The 14,230-nt window shown below is 42.6% G+C and overlaps 1 protein-coding gene across 2 annotated transcripts in view; it reads right to left on the reverse strand.

Moving 5' to 3' along the window:
- Nucleotides 1-14,230, reverse strand: part of LOC139565787 (chemokine-like protein TAFA-5) — a 179,484-nt gene that overhangs the window by 12,797 nt on the left and 152,457 nt on the right. For both annotated transcript variants that reach the window (XM_071386350.1, XM_071386351.1), the window contains exons 3-4: nt 13,682-13,809; nt 3,061-3,261 (exon numbers count right to left, since the gene is read on the reverse strand). In XM_071386350.1, coding sequence (XP_071242451.1) covers nt 3,253-3,261; nt 13,682-13,809 — 137 coding nt within the window. In that variant the 3' untranslated portion in view covers nt 3,061-3,252. The remainder of the gene's footprint in view (nt 1-3,060; nt 3,262-13,681; nt 13,810-14,230) is intronic.

The following is a 14,230-nucleotide window of genomic DNA, read 5'->3' on the forward strand; positions in this document are numbered from 1 at the left end:
TACAGTGGGGAGAAGAAGTATTTGATACACTGCTGATTTTGCAGGTTTTCCTACTTACAAAGCATGTAGAGGTCTGTAATTTTTATCATAGGTACACTTCAACTGTGAGAGGCGGAATCTTAAACAAAAATCCAGAAAATCACATTGTATGATTTTTAAGTAATTAATTTGCATTTTATTGCATGACATAAGTATTTGATACATCCGAAAAGCAGAACTTAATATTTGGTACAGAAGCCTTTGTTTGCAATTACAGAGATCATACGTTTCCTGTAGTTCTTGACCAGGTTTGCACACACTGCAGCAGGGATTTTGGCCCACTCCTCCATACAGATCTTCTCCAGATCCTTCAGGTTTCGGGGCTGTCGCTGGGCAATACGGACTTTCAGCTCCCTCCAAAGATTTTCTATTGGGTTCAGGTCTGGAGACTGGCTAGGCCACTCCAGGACCTTGAGATGCTTCTTACGGAGCCACTCCTTAGTTGCCCTGGCTGTGTGTTTCGGGTTGTTGTCATGCTGGAAGACCCAGCCACGACCCATCTTCAATGCTTTTACTGAGGGAAGGAGGTTGTTGGCCAAGATCTCGCGATACATGGCCCCATCCATCCTCCCCTCAATACGGTGCAGTCGTCCTGTCCCCTTTGCAGAAAAGCATCCCCAAAGAATGATGTTTCCACGTCCAGGCTTCACGGTTGGGATGGTGTTCTTGGGGTTGTACTCATCCTTCTTCTTCCTCCAAACACGGCGAGTGGAGTTTAGACCAAAAAGCTCTATTTTTGTCTCATCAGACCACATGACCTTCTCCCATTCCTCCTCTGGATCATCCAGATGGTCATTGGCAATTTTCAGACGGGCCTGGACATGCGCTGGCTTGAGCAGGGGGACCTTGCGTGCACTGCAGGATTTTAATCTATGACGGCGTAGTGTGTTACTAATGGTTTACTTTGAGACTGTGGTCCCAGCTCTCTTCAGGTCATTGACCAGGTCCTGCCGTGTAGTTCTGGGCTAATCCCTCACCTTCCTCATGATCATTGATGCCCCACGAGGTGAGATCTTGCATGGAGCCCCAGACCGAGGGTGATTGACCGTCATCTTGAACTTCTTCCATTTTCTAATAATTGCGCCAACAGTTGTTGCCTTCTCACCAAGCTGCTTGCCTATTGTCCTGTAGCCCATCCCAGCCTTGTGCAGGTCTACAATTTTATCCCTGATGTCCTTACACAGCTCTCTGGTCTTGGCCATTGTGGAGAGGTTGGAGTCTGTTTGATTGAGTGTGTGGACAGGTGTCTTTTATACAGGTAACGAGTTCAAACAGGTGCAGTTAATACAGGTAATGAGTGGAGAACAGGAGGGCTTCTTAAAGAAAAACTAACAGGTCTGTGAGAGCCGGAATTCTTACTGGTTGGTAGGTGATCAAATACTTATGTCATGCAATAAAATGCAAATTAATTACTTAAAAATCATACAATGTGATTTTCTGGATTTTTGTTTTAGATTCCGTCTCTCACAGTTGAAGTGTACCTATGATAAAAATTACAGACCTCTACATGTTTTGTAAGTAGGAAAACCTGCAAAATTGGCAGTGTATCAAATACTTGTTCTCCCCACTGTACATGTTGAATTCAGGCTGTAAAACAACAAAATGTGAAATAAGTCAAGGGGTATGAATACTTTCTGAAGGCACTGTAGGTAGTCTCCTCACACTGTTTCTAACCCTGACTGTCTTTATGAATGCAGGTTGCATATGAATACAAATTCTAATTGTTGGATATCCTAACGTTGACTGGATTCCAATAGGAATTACAAATCACTTTGCAAGCCAGCATAATGTGACTTGAAGGTAGGATTGCAAAATTCTTGTACATTTCCTAAGCTTTACAGAAATCCTGGTTGGAAAATTCCTGGGGAAAAAAGGAAATCCCTCAACTATGATTTTATGAACATCTCTTAAACTTACTTGCAAGGTCTGATGTGGACAGTAATATATGAGTTTCGGGCCACTGTGTTAGGGTAAAGGTAGGCCTCAAAATAAGGCCTTATGAGATATGTAATGTATTATCATAAAGACTTTAATTTTAATGATAATATACACCGAGGAACTCACTTGCTGAAAGCCACAGGACTGAAAACAAACTAATTCTACAACCATGTCACTAACAAATACAGTCATGGATGGTAACTCTACAATTAATCTAAAAGTACAAAGGAGGGTACCACTCCAATCACAAATGGTTGTTCAACTTTAGGAACAAATCTAATCCTTTTTTTCTGAGTGTAGGTAGCATTAGTAAGTTGGCTATTTTTGCTATTCTATACAGTATCATCTCACTCACCACCTAATGTTTATGTCTTTAAGGGCTTTCAGCCCACGTACCTACAATTAGTCCGAACCTAGACATACCGTACTGTCTGAGATACATATAGGATGACTGAATCAACAGACAGTAAACATAAACAAAACATAAACCGAGACTGAGACTATCGACTGTACATTTTGTTCTTTACAAATAATATTGTGAAAAAGCACTGTCTTGCTTTACAACTGGCTTCATTCATTTTCATGACAAGATAAGTAAAATTTACTCAGAGACTTTTCTGTTTCATCAAGACATACTGGCAGTCTCTAGACCAGTCTATACGGTTCTGGTCGTATACTGTGTGTGCGTGTGTGTGTGGTGTCTCGTTCTTTCCTCTGTGTGGATACAAGGCTCTGTAATGGGTGTAATAATTTAAAAACAACATACAGTATAAGACATGTCAATATAATGGGACAGAACTCAATGGCTCTTCCTAATGCTATACACATGGATTTTTTGTTGTTGCAAAACGGACTCTGGGGGCCTTTGAGCTCAAGGCGAGGAGTTTCAACACTTCAATAGAAATAGAATTGCAACACTAATATATTATATTATTACCAGTGTATCTTAGTGCACACTTGTCAACACCATGCTGCAACACTATAATTCTGCCAGAATCATAAAAACAACATTGGTTAGGTTCGACGTTTGTTTTCCCGTTATGTTTTGATGCCGATTCCTGTGTTGATGGATTCATTCTGTACCTTGCTTCGTGGATAATGCCCACCATGGTTTAGAGTTGGTTGTGTAGGTTGCTCATGTCTGTAGTAATGGACCAGTGGTGGTGGTGGTGGTGGTTGGTGGTATGGGCTGAGGCTGTCTGTCATGGTCACCAATCCTCTCCTCCGCCATGGTACTGTCAGCGGAATGGAGGGCCCCCAGGGACTCCAGTCACGTCATAGAGCCTGGAGGGAAATCACAGAGAGGAGGAAGGGGAAGGAGTCATTTAGTCGTTTTCAAACCAGAGTGTGACCACAATTGACCAATAGAATTGGAGCAATATGCCCCACAGGTCAAAAGCCTACTGTGCAGCTACCGTAAAGAATAATACAGTAACAAAAAAATAAATCGATGTGAGATCTCTCTACAAGTTTTCCAAACCATGAAATACTTTTCAAAATGAAGGAGGTGACACGTGTGTGTGTGTGTGTGTGTGTGTGTGTGTGTGTGTGTGTGTGTGTGTGTGTGTGTGTGTGTGTGTGTGTGTGTGTGTGTGTGTGTGTGTGTGTGTGTGTGTGTGTGTGAAAGAATAAGTGTGTGGGTGTGTGTGAGGGTATGTGCCTCTTTCTAGCTCATGGTTTGAATCATGCACGGCTCCTCCATGCAGTCTCAGGGAGGGAGGCTTGGCGGCGGTGGTGGCTAATGGTTTGCAGCGGCTGAGTCTGTTTGCATGGCAGCCGGAGCATCTGTCCTCTCTGCAGTGATTCTGTTCAAGCCTCAACTGGATGTGTCCTGCATGGCATGCCAGCCATGTGTGTGTGTGTTCTGTCGTACCAGCCGGGCCCAAAGGGATCAATTACACAGCAAGGCAAGGCAGGCCGTATCGTATCAAACCCTGCACTACCAGCACCACACCGCCGGGAATCATTCCAGTATACACAGCCTATAGTACTATACAGCCTCTCTAATGAGTTAGCTAGGACTGGGACTATGGATGATCCAAATCCAAGGGATGCGTTACACACTCTGTTCAACACAGTCATACAGTATAAATACACTCTTAGAAAAAAGAGAACACGTTTTTTTTTCCCCTAAGAGGGTAGTGTGTGCGAATATAAACCAAGAAAATATATTCCCATTCAAAATAATTTTTTCCCTAACCTCTAAACCTGAACCTAATCATAACCCTTAACCTCACCTTAACCTCAAAATGCTAACCCTAAAACTAAACCTAACTTCTAAATCTAACCCTTAACCCTGATTGTAACTCTAACCCTCATTGCAACCCTAACTCCTAAGCCTAAAAAATATTTTTTCCTTGTGAGGTCCGGCGAAGTGTCACAAATGTTTTCCTTGTTTACTTTCCTTGTGTGGACTACACACACACACACACACACACACACACACACACACAGATACAGACACAGACACATACACACAGAAACACACACACACACACACACACACACACACACACACACACACACACACACACACACACACACACACACACAAAGAACACTAAGAGGTAGCAGCCCCAGATTGTGGGACCAGGCCTCCCGAGTGGTGCAGCGGTCTAAGACATTGCGTCACAGTGCTTGAGGCGTCACAACAGACGCGGGTTCGATCTTGGGCTGGCCGCAACTGGGAGACCCATGAGGCGGCGCACAATTGGCCCATCATCGTCCAGGTTAGGGGAGGGTTTAGCCGGCCGGGATGTCCTTGTCCCATCGCACTCTAGCGACTCCTGTGGTGGGCCGGGTGCATGCACGATGACATGGTCGCCAGTTGTACGGTGTTTCTTCCGACACATTGGTGCGGCTGGCTTCCGGGTTAAGCGAGCAGTGTGTCAAAAAGCAGTGCGGCTTGGCAGGGTTGTGTTTCGGAGGACGCATGGCTCTCGATCTTTGCCTCTCCGGAGTCCGGACGGGAGTTGCAGCAATGGGACAAGACTGTAACTACCAATTAGATATCACGAAATTGGGGTAAAAAAAACCCACTGTGGGATCATCCTTTCCTCACCATTTTCTCAGTCCTAACACACTGAGTCCTTCACTTCCTTGATTAGCAACCTCTCCACACCACGTCTGCTGCTGTGAAACAGCCCTGATTACAGTGTGGTGCATAATCACAGGCTTTCTCTCAGTGGATGCCACCGACACCACTCTCTATTATGTAGTTAAATACCCCAATCAGGAGCGAGCTAATGGATTCACTGATTAAATTCATCAACTGCCACTTAAGAGGCTACCCCTCTATGTATGGTATAATCAGTGTGTGTGTGTGTGTGTGTGTGTGTGTGTGTGTGTGTGTGTGTGTGTGTGTGTGTGTGTGTGTGTGTGTGTGTGTGTGTGTGTGTGCGTTTTAGTTTATTAGGATCCGCATTAGCTAATGCACATGTAGCAGCTACTCTTCCTGGGGTCCACACACAACGCACTGTGACAGTTAAAGACATAGGTATAGTGCGTTCGTGTGTGTGTACGTGTGTACGCGTGGCTACCCCTCCATGTATGGTAGAATCAGTGTGTGAAGACGAGAAGTGGCGAGTGCCTTTTAGGCCGACAAAAGAAAGTGTGTGTGTGTGTGTGTGTGTGTGTGTGTGTGTGTGTGTGTGTGTGTGTGTGTGTGTGTGTGTGTGTGTGTGTGTGTGTGTGTGTGTGTGTGTGTGTGTGTGTGTGTGTGTGTGGTGTTAAAGAGTTTTCACTGAGTCAGAAGGTTCAATTGAGACTAGCCTCATTCTCAATTTTTTGGACTCAATGTTTGTTCTAAATGGAACTTAAAGCCTGAACAAATCTTTGAGAAATTAGTTGGATAACAAGTGAATGTTTTGGTAAAGCTTTGAGGGATAGCGTTTAGCTGAGGAAGTGTAAACATGAATGCGCATGGCTTGTATATGCTGTATACTGCGCTGTTGTATTCACCTCAGGAACCACTGCATGGTGTTCCCAAAGAAGTTTTCTGCCAGGAGAAAGCAAGTTCATGCATTTATCACTTCCTGCCAAGATGAAATGTTCTCTTGAAAACCTCAGCCTTCTCACAAAGGTAAAATGGTCCAGAACCATGAAAGACAATGGCCACAACCTGATGTGTTCCAATTTGAAAAAATGGTATCTGTCAGACTGATGGGTTCAAGCTTTTTCTTCCCCCTTCTTGTCTCTCGCTCTCTCTCTTCGTTTGCCTTCTCCCAAACTCCTTTGAATTGTTTATCCTATTAAATTGTCAAGAAATATTGTCAGATATAACCTAAGGTGATTCTTCTCTTTAACTTATTTTTCCCAGCATGCATTTGTTCCCTGTGATGAGAAAGAGTGAAAGAGAGACAGTTCTCTCTGTTTTATCTGCCAGTACAATGGAGGAGACAATAATGTGAAGCATCCACAGAGAGAGAGAGAGAGAGAAAAAGAGAGAGAGAGCAATAAGCAATTTAGCTTAAAGAAATTTAGCTGAAAGAAGATATCAAGGATGACTGCTGAAACTAATATTATATCACCATCAGAGAGATGTCTCTGAAATGCAGTTAACCATGTTAGACATTAGCGTGTGTGAGAAATACACATTTAAATCCTCTGTGGGGGTATTGGGGTAGGTACAGTACTTAGTGATTGCTAAATTGGACTTTCATTGCATCATGTAGGTCTTATGGTTAAAAACAACGTTGAAAAGCAGGTGTCTATGTTAAACAGTTTTGTTATATTTCAGACTTCTGTGACTCTATATATGCCATGATACAGATGTCTTCTTTTTTAAAGCCCATAACCATGTGTGTGAGGTGTATACTTTTGTTTCAAAGTAGATTTGTTTAAGACTACCACTAATCACTCTGTGTGACCCTGATTTAGCCCACTGAAGGACAAGTTACTTCACCCTACTTCACATGAAGAGGGGCAGAGTCTGGGAGAGAGTGATTGGCATAGCCTTTTTTTCTATTTTTCTACGCTCTGCAGATGACAAACTGAACTGCCATTTCTGATTGACCATCAACATCCACACACACTGTGAACCACAAAAAGCCTCTAGGCCTCAGAAAGGATCAGAATAGGCCACCAGTATCAAACCAAACAAAAATGATGCATCAATGAGATGGTTGGATTTGAAGAAAAGTTATAGTTTTTTACCACAATATTTACAATTTTAAAGCCTTAAATTGGCAGGCCTCAAAGGAATTGAGTCACTATATACTATAAGCTTGGTCAAAAGCCCCAGTGCCTTGTCTGTCCATGTTCACAACCAGCACCTGGGAGATTGACTGCACATGTCACAGAGGCAGGCAGGCAGGCAGGCAAGCAGAGAGAGAGAGAGACAGGCAGGTAGGCACTAGAAAGGTGGATAGGCAGGCACGCCGTTAGGCAGGCAATCACGAACCCACGCGCACACACTACACACACACACACCCAGCCAGTGCATCACTTCACATAGACAGCTCGTCCCTAGCCAACTATGGCCGCTGACCGTCCATTTGACGTACAATATGGAGCAGCCATGAATACCTGTCATCTCTCAGCCTCTCGGAGCCAACATCAACACAGAAACACACAAACAGCCTTCTTACTTGGTTCGAAATAGACCCACCCAACCTTCTCTCTGTACCTCACATCTGTCATACACAACAGACGTATAGCTCGGGAATTCTCTGTGTGTTAACGTCTACAGTATGCAATGCTATAAGAGGTTTGTGGGGCTCAACTTGCGATATAGGGTAAGAGAGAGACTCGATAACGAACTGTATCAATTGGATGTAACTCTTTGAAAATGCTACACGGATATGAGTCACGGCATTGGCGTGACTCGGCGCATCTCTTCAGGAGAAGGAGTAAACAAGTTAGACTCAGCTGATGACTTAAATATGACAGATTAATTAGTGATGGGGCCTACGCTGGTCAGAGTTCACGAAGGGCGGGTGGGGAGGCAAATTGGGGAGAGAGAGACAGCTGCGTAACAAATGTGCCCAAATGAACAGTATTAAATTACTAATGAGTGGAGGCAGGATAGTGTTTGCGACACATTTTACATTTTACATTTAAGTCATTTAGCAGACGCTCTTATCCAGAGCGACTTACAAATTGACACAGGGAGAGAGGGAAGCGACGGTGGGTGTGTGCACTGCAAAACTTTTCCCTGTAAACTTACAGCATTATACTGGCAGCAGACATGCCAGCTAAATGAATGAATACATTAATTGGATTCATTGAGGGGAGTCAGGGTTTGTATTTTACAGCATTTTACTGTAACTGCATGGGATTGGTGCAAGCAGGTTGGCTGCTAGGTAATGTTTTTTCCTATCACAGCATATCAAATATATACAGTACATATACACTACTGTTCAAAAGTTTCGGGTCACCTAGAAATGTCCTTGCTTTGAAAACAAATGTTTTTTTTTGTCCATTAAAATGACAAATTGATCAGAAATACAGTGTAGACATTGTTAATGTTGTAAATGACTATTGTAGCTGGAAACGGCAGATTCTTTTAATGTAATATCCACACACGTAGGCAAACAGAGGCCCATTATCAGCAACCATCACTCCTGTGTTCCAATGGCATGTTGTGTTAGCTAATCCAAGTTTATCATTTTAAAAGGCTAATTGATCATTAGAAAACCCTTTTGCAATGATGTTAGCACAGTTGAAAACTGTTGTGCTGATTTTAAGAAGCAATAAAACTGGCCTTCTTTAGACTAGTTGAGTATCTGGAGCATCAGCATTTGTGGGTTCGATTACAGGCTCAAAATGGCGAGAAACAAAGACCTTTCCTCTGAAACTCGTCAGTCTATTCTTGTTCTGAGAAATGAAGGCTATCTCATGCAAGAAATTGCCAAGAAACTGAAGATCTCGTACGCTATGTACTACTCTCTTCACAGAACAGCGCAAACTGGCTCTAACCAGATTAGAAAGAAGAGTGGGAGGCCCCGCTGCACAACTGAGCAAGAGAACAAGTACATTAGAGTGTGTAGTTTAAGAAACAGATGCCTCACAAGTCCTCAACTGGCAGCTTCATTAAATAGTACCCGCAAAACTTCAGTCTCAACGTCAACAGTGAAGAAGCAACTACAGAATGCTTTTCTTTAAAAAACACGGACAAACTTTTGAACGGTAGTGTATATACACTGTACATTAAATATGTATGAATAACTTACACTTCTAGAGGCCTTAACAAAGGCTTCCAAATTTGCAGTGCCTACAGAGCAAAACATAGCAAATACTCAACCATTGAAGGTTTGAGGCTTATTGACACTCGAATCTGTCACCTACACACAGTTTGTTGTTTGAAAGCTACTAACACATATTAGTTAAATTGGTACAGCCCTCTCACTCATGGGTGTAACAAAAGTAGCCTTTTAGAAGGCATGCTTCAAAATATGTTAATGACCTTTAAAAAAAACAATACCATGCAACCACTAGAGGTCAAACGTTTTTTTGTGATCCAGAAGTACGGTACACTGTAATCCCCAAGGCATGTTTAAGTCAAATATCTATAGTAAGTTGTAATCAAAGTCAATGAAATTACTACTAAAATGTTTTTGTGGTACTGACTCAAAACTAAATGAGAATTCACACCAACTACATTTTTTAAAGATATAATGACAAATTAACTTGCTCTACTTCAGGTGGATTTTTTGGGAATTGTTTTTAATAAATGTGTTTTTGCATGTACAGTTGAAGTCAAAAGTTTACATACACCTTAGCCAAATACATTTAAACTCAGTTTTTCACAATTCCTGACCTTTAATCCTAGTAAAAATGCCCTGTCTTGTTAGGATCACCACTTTATTTAAAGAATATGAAATGTCAGGATAATAGTAGAGAGAATAATTTATTTCAGCTTTTACTTCTTTCATCAAATTCCCACACTCAATTAGTATTTGGTATCATTGCCTTTAAATTGTTTAACTTGGGTCAAACGTTTCGGGTAGCCTTCCACAAGCTTCCCACAATAAGTTGGGTGAATTTTGACCCATTCCTCCTGAAGGAGATGGTGTAACTGAGTCAGGGTTGTAGGCCTACTTGCTCGCACACGCTTTTTCAGTTCTGCCCACAAATCACACATTTTCGATAGGTTTGAGGTCAGGGCATTGTGATGGCCACTCCATTACCTTGACTTTGTTGTCCTTAAGCCATTTTGCCACAACTTTGGAAGCATGCTTGGTGTCATTGTCCATTTAGAAGACCCATTTCCACCAAGCTTTAACTTCCTGACTGATGTCTTGAGATGTTGCTTCAACATATCCACATAATTTTCCATCTTCATGATGTCATCTGTTTTGTGAAGTGCACCAGTCCCTCCTGCAGCAAAGCACCCCCACAACATGATGCTGCCACCCTTGTCCTCGGTTGGCATGGTGTTCATCGGCTTACAAGCCTCCTCCTTTTTCCTCCAAACATAACGATGGTCATTATGGCCAAACAATTCTATTTTTGTATCATCAGATCTTTGTCCACATGTGCAGTTGCAAGCAGTAGTCTGGCTTTTTTATGGCGGTTTTAGAGCAGTGTCTTCTTCTTTGCCGAGCGGCCTTTCAGGTTATGTCGATATAGGACTTGTTTTACTGTGGATATAGATACTTTTGTACCTGTTTCCTCCAGAATCTTCACGAGGTCCTTTGCTATTGTTCTGGAATTGATTTGCACTTTTCGCACCAAAGTACGTTCATCTCTAGGAGACAGAACGCGTCTCCTTCCTGAGCGGTATGACGGCTGCGTGGTCCCATGGTGTTTATTCTTGCGTATTATTGTTTTTACAGATGAACGTGGTACCTTCAGGCATTTGGAAATTGCTCCCAAGGATGAACCAGACTTGTGGAGGTCTACAAATATTTTTCTGAGTTCTTGTATTTCACCTTTATTTAACCAGGTAAGCAGGTTGAGAACAAGTTCTCATTTATAACTGCGACCTGGCCAAGATAAAGCAACGCAGTGCGACACAAACAACAACACAGTTACACATGGAATAAACAAGCGTACAGTCAATAACACAATAGGAAAAATAATCAAGTCTTTATACAGTGTGTGCAAATGGTGTGAGGAGGGAAGGCAATAAATAGGTCATAGTAGTGAAGTAATTACAATTTAGCAAATTAACACTGGAGTGATAGATGAGCAGATGGTGATGTGCAAGTAGAAATACTGGTGTGCAAAAGAGCATACAAGTAAATAAAAACAATATGGGGATGAGGTAGGTAGATTGGGTGGGCTATTTACAGATGGGCTATGTACAGCTGCAGCGATTGGTTAGTTGCTCAGATAGCTGATGTTTAAAGTTAGTGAGGGAAATATAAGTCTCCAGCTTCAGCGATTTTTGCAATTTGTTCCAGTCATTGGCAGCAAAGAACTGAAAGGAAATGCGGCCAAAGGGGGTGTTGGCTTTGGTGATGACCAGTGAGATATACCTGCAGGAGTGCGTGCTACGGGTGGGTGTTGTTATCGTGACCAGTGTGCTGAGATAAGGCGGAGCTTTACCTAGCATAGACTTATAGATGACCTGGAGCCAGTGAGTCTGGCGACGAATATGTAGCGAGGGCCAACCCACTAGACCATACAGGTCGCAGTGGTGGGTGGTATAAGGGGCTTTGGTGACGCACGGATGGCACTGTGATAGATTGCATCCAGTTTTCTGAGTAGAGTATTGGAAGCTATTTTGTAAATGACATCGCCGAAGTCGAGGATCGGTAGGATAGTCAGTTTTACGAGGTATCTTTGGTGGCATGAGTGAAGGAGAATTTGTTGCGAAATAGGAAGCCGATTCTAGATTTAATTTTGGATTGGAGATGTTTAATATGAGTCTGGAAGGAGAGTTTACAGTCTAGCCAGACACCTAGGTATGTGTAGTTGTCCACATATTCTAAGTTAGAACCGTCCAGAGTAGTGATGCTAGTCGGGCGGGCGGGTGGGGGCAGCGAACGTTTGAAAAGCATGCATTTGGTTTTATTAGCATTTAAGAGCAGTTGGAGGCCACGGAAGGAGTGTTGTATGGCATTGAAGCTCATTTGGAGGTTAGTTAACACAGTGTCCAAAGAAGGGCCAGATGTATACAGAATGGTGTCGTCTGCGTAGAGGTGGATCAGGGAATCACCTGCAGCAAGGGCAACATTGTTGATATATACAGAGAAAAGTGTCGGCCCGAGAATTGAACCCTGTGGTACCCCCATAGAGACTGCCAGAGGTCCAGACAACAGGCCCTCCGATTTGACACACTGAACTCTGACTGAGAAGTAGTTGGTGAACCAGGCGAGGCAGTCATTTGAGAAACCACGGCTGTTGAGTCTGCCGATAAGAATATAGTGATTGACAGAGTCGAAAGCCTTGGCCAGGTCAATGAAGACGGCTGCACTGTACTGTCTTTTATCGATGGATGTTATATCGTTTAGTATCTTGAGCGTGGCTGAGGGGCACCCGTGACCAGCTCGAAAACCGGATTGCACAGGGGAGAAGGTGCGGTGGGATTCGAAATGGTCAGTGATCTGTTTATTAACTTGGCTTTCGAAGACTTTTGAAAGACAGGGCATGATGGATATAGGACTATAACAGTTTGGAACTAGAGTGTCTTGGCTGATTTCTTTTGATTTTCCCATGATATCAAGCAAAGAGGCACTGAGTTTGAAGGTAGGCCTTGAAATACATACACCCTTTACTAAAATGGTTGTTCCAGTTTAAATGACTTAGGTAGCTTCCTCTTAACCCTGGCAGTCATTATGAATAGAGGTTGCGGGTGAATACAAATTGTAGCTGTAAGCCTTAACACTGGCTAGATTCCAATAGAAATTACACATCACTGCAAAGCCAACAATGTGATTTACAGAAATCCTGGTTGGAAGGTTAATTTTACTATTTTCTTGTAGAAAATAGTAAAAATACAGAAAAACCCTTGAATGAGTAGGTGTGTCCAAACTTTTGAATGATACTGTATATATATTTTATTTTCTAAAATTGGCTGATATTCATTCGTCTCACCTGGCAGCATGAGGTTGGTGCGTGAAACTGAACATTTAAATCTACAGTAGGCAAAGCTATTACTGTAAAGAAATACAGTATGTTAGAGTAATTTTTACAGGAGGCTTCCAGTTACAGTTAACAACCGTAATTTTCAGCATTTTACACATAATGCATTGCAATCTAGAGCATTAATTCTGTAAAACATATTTAAGGTATTTTATTGTGCATTCAACAGTGTTTTACTGTTGTCGTACAGTGTGTGCGTGAGTGAAGCAAGGGAGAGAGGATGCTTTCTCTCCCCAAAATACCTGCCGTGAAGATTCCATCCGCTCCAGTCATTAGCTTTAAGAAGGAACCTTAATTCAAACTAATTACGAGCGATGAACAGGTGAACAAGCCACTGTGTTGTTGGGGAGAAGCATTTTAGGTACGCTTGCTTAGGTGTACCTGGCTGGGGTTGGATTCATTAATATGAGCATTCTGCTGTCTGCTGCCAGCTAGTGTAGCTAACTCTGGGATGGAACTGTGGAACTGTCGGGAGCTAACCACAGCTTGTGGTGTAGTGAGTGAGTGAGTGAGAAAGGGTTCACACTGGGTTAAGGCTACACATTAGTGGTTGATGGAATTACAATTGACATTCCTACTCAAGTTTCTAGTAATTCTAAATCGAAGGAGTTACCCCCATTATGTGCTTTCAAACATAGTGATAATGAATATACATTCTGTAAATAAAACTCACCGTAGTGGTTTTGACTCTGCCTCCTGGTTGTGTACAAGTCCATCCAGTTTCTTTGATTAACAGGTCACAGCCCTCATCGTCCAGACATGGGACCATCTCACACCACTGTTTGGTCCGGACGATACTAGCTGTGGAGTGAGGGAGGGAGAAGAGAGATGGCGAGAGATAGGGAGAGAGGAGAATGAAAAGGGAGAAATAGAGAGACATGGTTAACCTCATTTTGGAGGGGTCAAAACACACAACTCTCAGTGTTTAAAACAATAAGCAGGTATTTACATTATTTTCAGATGCTAATTTGGTTCTTTAAACTCAAAGAGTTTTCTGATTGAGGCACTAAAAATAGTTGCGTTCTAGATATATTGAAAGAGTACATGATCTACCAAATAGTTAGCACACAGAGCCAGAGTACTATCAAATATTCTGGTTTTGTCACGCCCTGACCATAGAGAGCCTTTTTATTCTCTATTTTGGTTAGGTCGGGGTGTGACTAGGGGGGGGAGGGGTGTTCCTATCTAGGTGTTTTATTTCTATGTTGGCCTGGTATTGTTC

This window comes from Salvelinus alpinus, chromosome 37 (genome assembly GCF_045679555.1).
Source record: "Salvelinus alpinus chromosome 37, SLU_Salpinus.1, whole genome shotgun sequence".
Lineage (NCBI taxonomy): Eukaryota > Metazoa > Chordata > Actinopteri > Salmoniformes > Salmonidae > Salvelinus > Salvelinus alpinus.